The sequence below is a fragment of the Diadema setosum genome, chromosome 18 (assembly GCF_964275005.1).
Source record: "Diadema setosum chromosome 18, eeDiaSeto1, whole genome shotgun sequence".
NCBI lineage: Eukaryota > Metazoa > Echinodermata > Echinoidea > Diadematoida > Diadematidae > Diadema > Diadema setosum.
Window position 1 is genome coordinate 1,589,383 of NC_092702.1, and position 16,177 is coordinate 1,605,559.

A 16,177-nucleotide genomic window follows, 5' to 3' on the forward strand; every position below is an offset into this window, starting at 1 on the left:
TAACATTTGGATTAAGAATATAAGGTTAATACCCAGCAACACTTCCCACACTGATCTGAGTAGGCATGTGTGCCAGAAAATGATGTTTCCATAACAAATGATACTTTTGATATATTTTTCCTGTATTTCTGTTAATTAATCTGTAATATAAAGGAAACATGATAACAGGTTGAACTTTTTGACAAAGGAAATGCCACTTTAAATTGTGTAGTCAGTATTCCCATTAAATTGATGAGTATTCCACGATGAAATATGTCTTAGATCTAGGTAAATCAATTGTATTCCGTGCTAATAGAGTAGATTTTGCTATAATCAATAATAATCCTATACTGCAAGCTTGATTAGAAAACTATTTCTTTAAAAATGAACCCCCAAAATGAAGCTGAGTGCATTATCCTGAATATCAATACATTGCATGGCATCATATCAATATTGCAGACTGTCTCTTCATTGGGTATATTTTTAGCTACATGAGCTTTTCCTCTGATACTGGCTGTCCCAAATTGATTTCAAGGTAGCTCTTAAAGGGTTGGTATAGTTTGGGTTGAGATGGGGCTTTACAGTTTTCCAACTTTTTGTTTGTGTGTGTGAGATAATGAGAAACCTCTTATGAAATATTAAAGAGCATACATATTCTGAGAGGAATTCAAAGTTTATTTGATGAAAACTGGTTTTGAAATGGTTGAGATGTATCTAAAAGCAAAGTAAAACAAAGTTGTCCTAATAAAAGTTGGGTGCCACCTTTTATAAGGATTTTTGGTGTGTTTGGATATTTCAGCCATTTTAAAACCAGTTTTCATCAAATTAACTTTGAATTCCTATCAGAATATGTATGCTCTTTAATATTTCGTAAGAGGTTTCTCATTATCTCACAAAAAGTTGGAAAACTGTAAAGCCCCATCTCAACCCAAACTATACCAACCCTTTAAACTGTGCTGTTCTCCTGACAAGCACTCCCTTCCACCTAAATGTGTTATTTTAGACATGAAACTCATTAGACTGGAGATTGCAGTTGGGGACGGGGTTAGGCAGAATCACACAGAATATCCCCACTGGAGAGTTTCGAGCATTTATCAGCCGTGTAGCGTAGCCCCCTCGCTCCCTCCGAACTTTGAAGGCTTCTCATCGAGGGTTTTGGCCCTAATCCCGAGGTGCTGGGCATGGATTCTAATATCATTTTGGGTCCTGGGAGTGCCCCATTGGTGGTAGATGATCTGGGACATCAAGCAGTATTGTGATGACAGGAAAAGGGGGAGGCTGGTTAATGGGTCTGGCAGTTATGGAGATGTAGCAACTGCGGAGAGGTTGGGGTATGGAAGCGAAGTTGGAAAGGGTCCCTGATGGTGGTTTTACCTATGATAAATGTTGTGGATGAAGGGATGTTGGAATATTGTAGTGTTTTAGAAACTCTGCTACTCATCATTGACAACCTATCTTTGTTAGTTGCTGTTGGAATGACTTCATATATCATCATATAAAACTCTATGCATGGCCCATTATTGACAAATGTAATTAAAAGACTTTCTCACATTTTGTTTTCTGCTTGATGTATACTGCAATTAGATATCAGATGAAGAAACATTGCTGATGCATGATTGGTTCTGGTAGGTTGCCATGGCAACAAGCTCCCAAGCTGCGAGAGGAGGCAGGGAGGAAAACAGTGAATTTTTCAGATGTAATTTCTGCTTCTTAACTAGATCATCCATCTTTTTGAAGGATTGCTGATGTTTCTGCCTGATCTTTTCTAGGTAGCTAATCAGCCTCTTCTTGAAACAACTTGATGCAATTATGTGGAATTTACCATCACTGATTATTCCTTTCAGTCCAATGTGTTTGTTTTTGTGTTTGTTTTTGTGTTTGTCACACTATGAAGAGAATAAGAAGAAATGATATTGATGCAAGAAGATTACTTGTTGCATATTAGAACCAGATGAGCTGTGCTTTAAATGGAAGGTGGCTGTGAATTCTCTCTTTAAATCAGATTCCTTTTTAGATTTCAAAGTAGGCCTATAGGTTGTGTATAGAATGTATCTGAAATGTTTTGTAAAGCATTGTGGAGATTGAATTGGCAGGTCATCAACCATATTCCAAACTTGTGATCATAATTGAATGGGCGTGGCCAGTATAATCATTATCAAAGTTAACATCAGCATCAAAGTGTGATATTATGTTTTGATTGATCGTAAGACAGAGGCCAGATTTTTGCACTAGCGTTTCTGGAGCCTACCCAGAACTGAAGACAGGTTTTTACCCCTCTAATCTACTTCTCTCCATTCTTCCTCTAGGTTGTGCTGATGGTACAGTTGAGGGCCTCGTGAGCAAGGACCGCCTGGCAGTGTGCTCTGGTAGCTGGGAGGGGCACGTTGGCAATGCCAGTCACCTGTGTGCTCCGGGCTGGGGAGTGTGCAGCTGGGAGCAGGCGGGGCTTCTCTCCACGTTGTCATGGACGGACGCCGTGGCGATGGAGGGGTGCTTTGTATACAATGCGGCCCATGATAGGGGGGAATGTGGACCTTGCAGGGACTCCCTAGAGCAGGTACACTGAGCTCATTCATTCTTACTCCATATTCGTATGGGTTTTGAGGGACATGAATTCGTATACAAATATATGCATATCTATATTTCTATATTCATAAAAGAGAGAATAAAAGATAGGTACATCATGTAGTTTCCTTTACATGACTTAGAAATTGTATACATGTATTAAAACAGAAAAGGTTGAATATTGTGGTGTAGAACAATAGCAGAGTTCACTTGATCAGTTGTCACGAGATGTTAGGAAATGAAGAGTATCGCGATGTGTTGGCTGCCACTTCTACCTTTCATGAGGCACTGTATAAAGAGCGCCAAGTACGCATCTTTATACCAAACGCAATAGACCGTGATATCCTCTTGTTTGTTCATTTTTTATATTCAGTGTTTTCATTGTTTCCTTTGTTTACTTTATTTTGTCTTTATCTTTCCCTTCCTCTTTCCTTCCTCTGCTCAGCCTGTCCCCTGAAGTCTGTTCTTCCCCACATCTTTATGATTGCACTTTAATAACCTATTGCACCTGTAATGAGGGTTTCACATGACCATGTGGATTACAGGGATGGTGTAGTTTTTGTTGAGATGGGGCTTCAGGTTTCCAACTTTTTTTGTGAGATAATGAGAAACTTCTTATAAAAAATATGAAATATGAAATTCTATAAGGAATTCAGAGTCTATTTGATGAAAATTGGTTCAGTAATAGCTGAGATATCCAAAAACAAAGAGGTCCTAATAAATGGTGGGTTTAAGTAGGACCACTTTGTTGGAATTTGCTTGTGGCTCTCTCAGCCATTTCCAAACCAATTTTCATCAAATAAACTTTGAATTCCTCATAGAATTTTATGCTCTTTGATATTTCATAAGTGGTTTCTAATTTAATATCTCACAAAAAAGTTAAAATCTGAATCCCCTTCTCAACCAAAACTATACCATCTCTTTAACCTTTTCTTTGCCCCAGACTTTGGACATTGTGTACAATGCTATGGGGTTTTCAGTGCCAATTGACAATCAAACCACACAAAGGGTTAAAGGGATCGTATAGTTTTGGTTTGAGACCTAATTTCAGGTTTCTAACCTTTTTTGGTGAGATAATGTGAAATTTCTTATGAAATATGAAAGAGCATGTAATTCCATGAGGAATTCAACATTTATTCGATGAAAATTGGTTTTGAAATGGCAGATATATCAAAAACGATTCTACCTAAAGTGTGGGACCCACACTTTATTACGATCGCTTTGTTTTACTTTTTTTCGATGTTTCAGTCATTGCAAACCCGATTTTCATCAAATAAACTTTGAATTTCTCTTAAAATGGTATGCTCTGTACTATTTCATAAGTGTTTTCTTGGTATCTCGCAAAAAGTTAAAAGCCCAATTCTCATCTCCATCAATACTGTACCATCCCTTTTACTATGTTTCAGGTGATACTTATAAATGACATCAAAATTCATGAAATCAACATGGATTCTGTATGGAAACAAAAAAGGACATTAGTATCAGGCTGTTTGTGATTTGCTATGCCCTTTTAGCCTGTTTGCCAGAATATCATTTATCATTAACAGGTCTGAAGTCTTCCAGTGCAAATTGTTAAATCCCCTGACAATTAGTAGCAAAAATGTTTGTGCCTCCAAGCTTGGAGGTTTATCATAACATTGTCTCCCGTGGCGACAGACCAGGTTCAAACATCGCCCTCGTGGCTTGTTTTTACACCGGAGCTGTCGTAAGTGTGAAGGTTGTAGCCATCATACGTTTAATTAGTGGATACTTCATTAACCCATGATTGAGGAGACAGGAGTGGCATCTCCATTAGGATGCAGTTTACGAGGAAGAAAATAACGATGCTTACCATGTAGCATTAATAAAGCACTGTGTTACAGAAGCCGAAAGAATGTCATGAACTTTTTAGAACGGATTTTCCCATGGGTATTCTTGTTATTCGATGGAAGGAAAAGCATGTTTCCGGCAAGAACTCAAGATTTTGTGATGATCCCTTACGAGTTCTGATGATGAGAATATCATGAAAGAGAACACAAACTCTGTTGCCTGGACGACCATTGGTACAAAGTCCCCATGTGGTGTCAATATGGATAGGCACACATATGCTTGTGCATGCATGATGTTAAAGATGTGTGTTGTGCATATTGTGGTTCAGTTGTATGGGGTAAGTATCAGGCAAGTAAATTCCACTAGAAAACCTCTTCCTGTTACAAATCTATGCCTTCAAAGAATTCCCAAATGAGCTGTGATTTCAGAGAAAATGCAAAGAAATTAAAACATATTCTTGAGGGTATATACACATAATAGGAATTCTTTACCTCTATTAAACACAAACATGAAGATTAGTTTCAGAGCAGACTTTAGAAAACAAAGAAGAGAGCAATAAACTGCACACTGATCTTCTAGCGTTGTTTGAATTCACTGAAGAAATTAAACTACCTTGCCTTACAGAAATTCATTTGTTAGCTTTTGCTGCAGAATATATCCACATAATCATCTTGATATTTGTCAAAGTGTGGAAGTATATAGAGCCCTAAATGCATAAAGTATGCAAGCAAGTTCAACCAAGTTCTGTTGTATTAACTAGATTAAACAACACTAAAAAAATATATGTATATTTGCAGGTCTGAATTTTACCATTTAAGGTTCTCTTAGACCCACCCATTAAAACTGATGTTGCCAAACACAGAACAGAAAGAGGGGTTTACGTTGGCTCTATTTGTTGTATACTCCATATTACAGAGCTGAGCTGCACAACTGTACTTTGTACATCACTCCAATAATGAATCATCTCAAGCGCTTGTAAAATATAGGTTTATTGGAGAGAAGGTAGCTTTTATCATTATTCAAAGTTCAAGATTTATTTGTACTGTTAGATAGATATTAAAAGGTATGTCTGACCCATTGCTGGCAATAAAGCAACAAGCAAACCTGCACATTGATAAGGATCAACAATTAAATAGAATTACTTTAACCCCTTCACTGCCTTTGTCTGTTCAATTTTAGCTATCAAAAAGTATTTTGCAATATGTTTTTGCCTTTCAGAACACAAGCACCAGCAGTTTACACCTCAATATTTCAGTTTTACTTAATCTAACTCAGTTTGAAAAAAACACACATTGAAGTGACCATCACAAGAGAGTGGCATTACATGTTTTTAGTGTGGAGTGTTGAGTGATTTCTTTTTACAAATCTTGTACAAAAGCATAAAAAACAGATATTTCATTAAATTGAAGACTCTTCAGATATGCTATGACCTATCAAATATCATCATCATGAATAAGGAACAATATTGAACTATTTTGTTTGTTTATTTCAACTTTGTTAACTGCTCGGTCATGAGCCACAAGATGTGAAAGTACAATATCGATGTAGATGATAAAATGCCACCGTGACAATGTTTGAACCACTAATATCTAAAAAAAGTGTATCATGTAATTCATCTTTGTATGGGAGCTAAATATGTACTCATATCTGTATAATCTTTAGGAAGAATCCAATAATGTTTTCATAAACCATATTGGATACCAGCTGTACTTTGAAAGGCATATCAAAGCTACTTTTTAGTAAATAATAATTGACAGTCATTAGGATATTATCGGTGGAGACTGTCATGATATATTTGTCCTAGATTGCTTTGCTTAGAGTTATTGATGACCGGAAATGCCGAAGGGGGGGGGGGGGGGCAAATCTTGTATTACGTCTTCTTCCATTGCTGGTATGTTTACTGTGTCTGCAAGTGTTTGAGTGTTCCGCTGCCAACAAGAAACAGGTATGATTGCAAGTCAGGTTGATTATTGCTGAATATATAAAAACACTTCATTAAAAAAAAAAAAAAAAAAAGAATTGTTCCCAGGGCTTCTAAACTTATCTTTAAATTGGTCTTTAAATGCAAAGCAACAGAATTTGGTTTCTATTCTTACAAGAAGGACAAACTGACATTAATTTATTCTTTTCAGCCAGTCAAATTGATTTCTTCCAGTTCGACTTGCCCTGCAGCCCACCCTTTTGTAGATTGTTGTATTCATGTGCCCAGTCTCATTTCTCCTGCAACAAAATAAAGAGTGAATGCACTTTGACAGACGTATGACTAGTAATTGCAATAACTTGTCATTTTGATTACTGCACACAAGTTTCAGGCTTAGACTCCTTTTCAGACCCTTTATGACTCCTAAGGCTGAATGATAAGGGAGCAAGCTCTTTGATGAAATCATGAAATGGAGTGGTGCCATTCTTGCATGGCTGTTGTGGACTCTTCAATAGAGGAGAAATAATATTTGCCAGTCATTTTAATTTCTTAATTATTACCTCAATTTATTTATTTCATAAAATCACATTCAAAATATTTACAGAGATGCGCGAGTCAAAGGACGATATCACACAAAAGCCTGGGGCTTGGAAATGGAGATTTCCATAAATGAATTGACTGTGATAGACTAGAAAGTATATATCTCATAGTCAATAAAAATGTCTGATAATAGAGACTAGGCTGACTAGGCTAAGTATGCAATGACTTGTTCGGTACGATGTTGGGAGGCAGCTTTGAGATGATGGGATTTAGGAGAATATCGATTGCAGGAGCTGTGTAACATTCTGGAGTGATACTCATTCATTGCTTCTTCTTCTTTCTTTTTTTAAAGGAAAGCGCAAGAATGTAAGAAAAGGGCCTTTAAAATCAGATTCAGTGGGACCAAACAATTAAATAAAACAGATCAATTACAAATACCAAACTAAGTTGCTTCAAAAATATGGGCAATTTCTGCTTTTCAAAATATTCATAAACTTTCAAGTTTGAACAGGAAATGATATAGCAAGTGTTCTATTTTTAACCATTATCAAGCTTTCCAGTTTTCAACCGCCAAATCACCTTATTTTGTTGTTATCTTTGACTTTATCAAGGTATCACTACATATCAATCAATGCTATCATAATGTACACATTTGTTTATTTGCAGATACTTTTTCTGCATTTATTTTAAAATAACTGTTAACAATAATAGTGTGATACATAGATAACAAAATGATCAGATCATAAACAAACAAATTACTTAGTGAAAGTAGACATATTCGATACAAGACCTCATTTAGAAAAAAAAAAATAAATGCAGTTGTGACTGATGCAAAAGGCAAGACTGTCATAAACCATTGCTTGAAGTGATAGTAGTATGTGCATGTACTTTAGCCTTTCCAATGTCGGTCATATAAGGCTGCACAATGTAGCCTGATAGTAGATCCGCACCTTACAGTCAAACCCACGAGATAAGTCGTTCAGAGATCACCCTTCCTCATCATAGTATTGGACGTGTCACTGGCCTTGTCCGTGATGACCAGGCTGAGAGAATGGCCGATGTTTTGCCAATTAGCCAAGAAATCGGTGTCACGGCGATGTCTGCCGTCATGGCGATAGTGCAGAGTTAAGGGAGAGTTCTTCCACTGAGCAGCATAAGGAGTGTAGGATTGTGTGATCTGGCATAAGAAAATGGGAAACTGTTGTCAGCTTGGGCTAGAAACGAAGTGCTTTTCAGCTTCATCGTATTGTTATAGATTTGGTATGACAAAGTGCTCTTTAATCAGCCTTTGAAATAAAAACAAACTCATTTGTTTCTTCTGAAATATGAAAACTACATTGAATTCAACATGGTTTCAACTGACATTTCATCACAACTGCAAGAAAAATCAGCATTTGTTAGTTTTATGATATATCTGAGCCAAATTTATGTGACAGAACTCTAAATTTTGTTTCAAATAAGATTTTGGATAATTTCACTTGAAAAAAAAGTAAAGTTTCTTGCCAAAGTTACTCCTACCAGGGAATGTAGTCCATTAAGTCTTCAAAGATGTTTACAATCTTAATTTAGGCATTTGATTCATATGTCGGAACCTTCTTGTATTGCTTGTACATTGAAAATAGTTGATGAATAATGAATTTATTCTGTTGATCCCTGCAAATATCAACTATCTCTTTAGCATTTTTTTCTCTCTTGGTTCTGTTAACTCAGTTTCTGACCAGAAAGGACTTGTTATTTAAATATTGTGTGAAGCTAATTGATTGAGACATTCCAATCTGTCGTTGTGGTTACATGAAGCCCCAGGGTGACTCGGGGTAAGACTGTCAAGTTGATGGTTGAAGGTTGAGAATTTAAGGTATTATAAAAAGATAGATTGTGATAAGAAGGAAAAGAGAGAGAGGGAGAGTGAGAGATTAAGTGTTAAGTGTGTGCTCGGGTGTTTCCCCAAGTATGGAGTAATTAATACCACTTGAGACAACATGCTCCCCAGCGGTATCTAACTTCACACTTCCTTACCCTACAGGCAATCAGAGTGTTACCAAATTGCTCGGCCAGCTACCCTCAGGATTCAATCCCCTGTCCTGCCCAGGTTTCTTTACTGTTTTTGCTGTTATTTTTTTATACCAAAATTCATTAAAATTTTTATTTCAGTTCAATTCATTTCAATTTTTATTTCAATTCAATTCATTTCAGTTCAATTCAATTCAGTTCAATTCAATTCAATTCAATTCAATTTAGTTCAATTCAATTCAGTTCAATTTAATTCAATTCAATTCAATACAATTCAATTCAATAGTTTTATTTCCATCATCAAAGAAAAAGAAAACATGATTCAAAACAGTACAAGTTGTTGATTTGTCTTGCATTCATCTGATGACTGTTTCTTTTAATGCAATATATTATATGCATGAGTGATATTATAAAAAGAAAGAAACAATGCACACTTTGTCATGGTAACAAAAAAAAAGTAATCATAATGATGGAAAATTCATTATTTCATCATGGGACTGTTAGATTAACATTATTATGACACAGAGAAATCATTACATTTTTATCATGACTCCAACAATTTCTCTTCATGATTGATATTGTCAAAAGACAAATTTATAGCTGGTTGTGATTATTGATGGCATGAACATGAGAGTCTTGATATTGAAAGTTAGCTGTCAACTTGGAGTTAATTTTCTAAGGTTTGATGCAAACAAAGTGCTGTCTACTATTGGAACTAAATGGGAACAAGGAAAAATGGCTGATTCTGATTTGCCCTTGACAGAGCAGTAAGATAACTCACTACTATATCTGTATCAACATAACATCAAGATGGAGTTAGCTAAAAATTTTTGTTATTTGTTTTATTCAGTTTTTCAGTTTTCAATACCCAGGGTAGACCCAGCAGTGGTTTATACACAGTTATTCTGTATAGGGGGCCCTGTAACAGAATAACAAGGTATAACAGTTACTTCGACGTACATGCATAAATTATGAGACCATTATTCCTGCGTTTAGTGTACTATATGAGTGTGTGTTACCAAAAAGTTCAGCCTTAAAGATAGAATTCTACAAGTTATATTTAAAACATTTAAAATGATATCAGATAGAATTAGTAAATGTTGATGAGACCTGCAGTAATTTTCCCCCTGCAAAACAAGAAAAACATTTGACTATGTACTACATTTGTAGGTGATGAGTTAATCCAGATACTGTATAGGCCTACGCTGTTATTTTCGTGTACAGATATTTTCGCTAATGAATAGGTCATAGACATTTTCACAAGATGTTTTTTCCGCAAACTGACGCCGGCGCTAACGTAAGTGCACGATTACCCAAGCGCATGGAGACATTTTCGCGTGCTGTTAAAGTCGCGATCTAACTGTGATTTGCAGAATTTGTGAAAATTAAACCCTCGCAAAAATGACAGCTTATACAGTAGTTGTTGTTCACAAAAAAAACTGGCAAATCATCATGTAAAAGATGTTATTCACCTAGTTTTAGCACCCTTTACCAATTCATATATGTACCAGGAAGTACATTCACATTGGAATTACAGTGATATTGAATACCACAGTAATTTGTTGTCACTATTCTCAATGAAATGCACTGCTGTATGATCGTTGGGATTCTAACGAATTTTGAATTACCACCCTAAATACCATGGTATTTTGTGATGTATTTTGCAGTCTATTTATGTTCACATTGCAAAATACAGAGTGAAATATTTCACTGTCAGTGTGAGTGCACTTAACAAGAGCAGGAAAATATTGAAGAGCCTGAAATGATTGATGCATCCAGTAGGCCTGGTGAAGACTGACATTTGCATTTGGTCAGTGAGAAGTAGACTGGTGTGGTTGGATCGTATGAATGTGGTTAGTAACCATCAAAATATCCTTGGAGAAAAAAATTGTCAACAATAATATCAGATTTGGGAGTCACTGTGCCAATTTATCAGCTACCACTGTCTCAAGACCCCGAAGAAAGCCTCCAAATTTCTCCCTGAGGTGCGGAAGTCTGAAGGAAAGACCAGTACATGATGGCTACCAATTTCTGTCTTCAAAAAACCACATCATGGTCTGGTATCGTCTGCTTTTTTGCTTTAGGCCAATCACTCGGGATCGTAAGAGTTTATAGAGTGCTAGGGTCCAAAACTACCTCCTCATTTGAAGACATTTTGTGGCAAGTTGCATGTGACCCTTTAGTCAGAAAAGACCATATCAGTCCATTTCTATCCAAACTTTTACTTTTACCAACATGCATTAAAAAAGTAAGTATTGCCAAGAATTGTAAATGGGTTGATGTTACTTGTACAAACTCTGCAAACTGTTATCCCATCAATGTGTGCACGCACACATATACACACGCGCGCACACACACACACACACACACACACACACACACAAAACCAACACATGTAAGAGATAAATTCATCGCATCTTTATTACATTTCAGTTCTTCTCAACAAAAGGTCTTGCATACAAATCAAGCACTCTTCATAGCAGTGGACCAAATTTTGTACATTTGTAAATACTTTGTACTACTCTAAGATGTATAACTTAAGAAAATTAGAGATATATCTCAAAATTATTATTGCTCTCTCTCAAAGATCCTTCAGGAAAGCAAACTAAAGATCTTTATATGGAGGGAATAGTAAACTGACTGAACATTTTAGATGCATGTTTCTATGTGTCTACTCCATTTTGTATGTAATGCACATTATATGCTCTACATATATGCTTCATTTTGTATATACCTTATGTTATATGCTCTACATATATATGCTCCATTTTGTATATAATCATAATCATATATCTATCTATATTTTTGAGGTCTCATACCCCAGGAGGGGAGTGACAGAGTTAATAAAATGTGAAAATCTTACTATGACAGGATGAAAGGCATTTAAGCAACTTTAAACTGAATAGAAATTTAAGTCTTAAATACGTAAGATGGAGTAGACACTGAATGCAACAATAAGATGAAGAGGAATTGTCTGGTTTTATTTATATCAATTCAATATTTTAAATTCTATCTTACAACTTTTTGGATTGCTGCATCAAAAATTAATTTCTTCGAAGATTGTCATCAATTGTAGACATGAATACATTGTGATAAAATCTAAGCAATTCCATGTGCCATGATTTCAACTATCTACAGAGCTCAAAATGTATTTGAAGTGCATGCAATTGGGAAGAAAAAAAAAATATGTTTCCTTTCTCAAAACGGAAACAATTTTATTTTTGTTTGACTCTGCTCCCCTGCCAGCGAGATTCAATTACCTGCAAATGAAGCTAAGCAGACAGGACGGGACATAGGTATTTTTGTAACGCTTTGCCTCCAGACATAGCAAGAGATGTGTTGTTTGTGGTCACGACTGGTAGCACAAATAAAATAAAGAAAGTTTTCTGGGGGATATCCTTCTATTTCCTCTGTGACCCTTATTACTCAGATTTCAGACAGCGCTCCGATGTACCGAGTTGTGAGTAACGCCACCAGCTCCGGGAAGTGGCGGGGGAAGAAAGCGCATGCAACTTGCGAGAGAGAAGTGTTTGATTTGTCAGCGCTACAGCAGGTGGAATTTCTCCAGAATATTTTCCGCTTTGCCCCTGGTTTATTATTCATCCTTCCACTTTCAATTCAATTGCTCTCGCTCTTTCTCTATCTCTCTCTCTCTTATTTTCCTTCGTAGGCTTTGTTCATTGCGTACCTTACCTTTTTATGTCATCATTTGTACTGTGTTTCATTTTAAGGGGCCTGAATAAACCTTTTTCCTCAAAACTGCTGTGTATTTTGATGACTCTTTTCAGATTTGATTTTTTATTTTCAAAAGAGGTCACGGGGATGTGTACAAACTGGTGACAGGCAAGCAGTGTGTTGTGCCTTCTGATAAAGCGAAAGATGATTTTAAAATTACATCATGGCTAGAAGTGCTACGTATAAAATGCATTTCACCATCAGATATCAAGAGCTTTATAAGGACTGCTCTTCAAATTTATTTGAAAATCAAAGGTGTTCATTTTGGAGTAACATGTAAATTGTATGAACCAATTTTCTACCAATTATATTATCTTTGGTATTAAGCAATAAATTTCTAAAATTAACAGCAATTGACTTTGAAAGAGCAACCTGTCAGGTTGAATTATAAAAAAAGATAAAATTTTGAGCACAATCTTCAAAAGTTTTTATACAAAAGCTGAAACACATCCAGGGGTAAGTGTGTGCTATGTGAATAGTTAAGAAGAATCATCGAGATATTAATAAAAATCTAAACTCATCCAGATACAAGTATGTACATCCCAAAATCCTTTGTTTGCAATGATCCAGAAAGTTTTGGGGAACAGTGAGAAAGCATGCGTGTGTGACTTGCTGGAAGTTTGTTGTGCCTCTCGGCATCAGGACCAGGGAGAAAGCAGGCGGAGCGTGGCTGACTTGAAGTTTGTTATGCCTATCGGCAGTGACGAGTGTGGGCCTGCCCTGTTTACCCATATAATTGTATCGCATTACACGCTGCACTTTCCCCAAGATGGCCATACGATTTTAGAGTTTCCCCAAATTCCATTCCATAGTAATTTTTGTTAAAATGTGTGTGTGTGTGTGTGTGTGTGTGTGTGAGTGAGTGGGTGGGTGGGTGGGGGAATCCTCATTTCTGTGTCCTCTGGGGTTCGATGACCCTTACTGCCAAGTTGAAAATTGAATTATCCTTGGCTCTGGTCCGCTGCTACAAACCTAGACAATGAAACTGGAAGTATTTCATGATTTTCAAGGTATTGATCTGTGAGATACGGTAGTGCAGCGTTCTGTCAGGAAATTTTCATCGCATGCAAGTCACGTTTTTTGTTGCGAGAGTTGCACATTATTGAAAACAGTTATACTTCTCCATGGTGCCTGTTTGAATCTCTAGTGTATGTGAAAGACAGAGTTTCACATTTCAAATCATGTCTATCATTTGCAATGAAGCTCAACACATACTACATGGTGCTTTTCTGTCATCATGGTCAGAATTCACATGTTTCTGGAACCACCCACTAAGTCATTCAGCATTCAATATGTAATAGAGTTTCCATTCAAGAAAAACATTTTATTTTTGGTATATTACAACATTCATGTATTGTATGTCAGTTGCCTAGATCTGTACATATATGGAAAATTTTTTTTAAAAACAAATAGAGAAAAGAACAAAAAGAAATGGAAGAATCAAGAAAAGGAGAATGACAGAGAGAAACATGGATGATTTATGTCTTGTGAATACTTTAGATGCAGCCAAGTCAATTTTGTGCAACACTTTATTGTAGTTTGATACTTTCAGTAGATTGTTAGCTTTTGGAATATCTCTCACTGAATCAGAACAAACCAACAAAATGATATGTCTAATGGGCAATGCACTGCACACTACATCCTGGTACAGGGTTATAACTATCTGATGGAAATTTGGAATGCAGAATCACCATTGTGCACTGGAACCTTTCACATGATAATCTTACGTCAGACTAGATACACCAAGATTTGAGACTTTAAAATCCCAACGTGAAGAAACGCTCACCAGCCGACCCCGCACTCATAATTCCCCTAGCAAGAAGAATTGTGGTTAAGTCATTTCGGTTGAAGTGGAACCGTGTGTTCGGCTTTCTGTGTGAAAAAGGAAAAAAATGATTAGTTTTCAAGATGGAAATGGCAACAAATATAGCCAGGTCATGTGACTGACAGGCATAACGTCATCCTGGGAGATAGAGGATACGACCATTGGAATCTTCATCACAGTGAGGCGGTTTGTTTGGCTCAGAACTCTTGCACTTTGGGATCGGGATAGTACGTTCACACTCTGCTGTCTCTAACTTCATACCGTTACTTATCTGTTGGCTAGATTAAACAAAAAATGAAGCACAATCTGATTTTCAGACCATTAAACTATTGAGAGTTAAAGAAGATACCTCTACCAGATATACCCCTGTCTAATTGCTCATTGGTTGTTCAAAGCAAGGGTATTTCTTTTAGGTCAAATGGTATGCGATGCTTTCATATAGTGTCCACTGTATCATCAAGGAAGACACAGTTTTGTGATTTAACCCATTATTAGTCACTGAAACCATTGAAATCACCCATCCTTTTTTTTTTTTCAAATTACCGTTATGCTTTACCAATTTTGTTTTCATATATGATTATGATATGATTTGAAAGAGGTCAAAGGTCAACAAAAGTATGTCAAAATTATTTATGTGAAACACCATTTTCTTAGCATAGGTAAAGTCTGAACAGGCTTTAAAATAAACATTATTTATAATAGACAGAAATAAACATTCAGTGAGCTATTTTACATCATTTAGAAAGTTGTCGGAATGAGAGCATTATTGCTGTACCTTCCACGCAACCATAGGCCATTATGCACAGAATCTTCAGTTTCTAAAGAGTTAACATTGTGAACTATCAAAGCTTTAATCTTGATTCAAAACTTAGCAAATGCAGGCCTAAATTTGAAAGTCATAACATTTTGTTTTCACAAAATAATGAAAGACTTAACCTATGTCAAAGAGGAGATAATCTTTGTGAATGAAGTTTGTATTTTGAAGGTGAGATGGAGGTTATTGTATGCATCTTAATCTAGTTTTATCCTGCCAAGTTATTAGTCAGTTGTGTTACAATCAATTATCTCATCACTTCGTCTTCAGTAGATGATGGCTCATTGCACACTATAATCACCATGCTCTTAGCAAGGCAATCTGTTCTAACAAGATCTTGTAAGAGAGTGGTAACTAATGGGTTAGTAATCAGGAGAAGTGTCAGTGGACGAATGTGTAATTCACTTTCATATTAGAAACCCTCTTCCTAATTCAGCCAGGAAGAGATTAAATACTGTGCCAATAATGCAACAGAATTGAATCATTTCTTCATCTGTGAAGGTGGAAAGATATGGATATATGTAGTTATATTCATATCTTCCTCTCTTCTTCAATGTATTCTACTTATGTATTTTTCATTCAGGTTTTTTTTTTTTCTGTTCATGGGATGCAGATTTTGCTTCTGATTGAGAAGAACCTGCAAAAATTACAACCTCCTCAAAGAGAGAAAATTCTTCACTTTTATTGTTAAAGTCATGTGATAAAATTGGACATTTTCTTTTGTATAATTGAAAGATGAAAGAAACAAACTGATTTTTTGTTTCCTTCGCTGAAATGAATAAGAAGACAGTCAAAGAAAGGACTGAAGCTTTAATGAGACCTTATTTTTCCCAATGTAAAGCCTTCTAAATGATGTCATTCAAAGTGATGGTTTAACCCCCAAACATTTAACCTCTTCACGCCCCACCTGAGCACAAACAGAAACCATATTTATGACATAACCAGTAAAATCTTCCTCTTGTTTGGTTTATCTTGTCCT

The 16,177-nt window shown here is 36.1% G+C and overlaps 1 protein-coding gene across 1 annotated transcript in view; it reads left to right on the forward strand.

The window, feature by feature from the left end:
* Nucleotides 1-16,177, forward strand: part of LOC140241820 (uncharacterized) — a 97,697-nt gene that overhangs the window by 29,661 nt on the left and 51,859 nt on the right. The window contains exon 2 of the mRNA XM_072321575.1: nt 2,286-2,536. Within this exon, the coding sequence (XP_072177676.1) occupies nt 2,286-2,536 (251 nt within the window). The remainder of the gene's footprint in view (nt 1-2,285; nt 2,537-16,177) is intronic.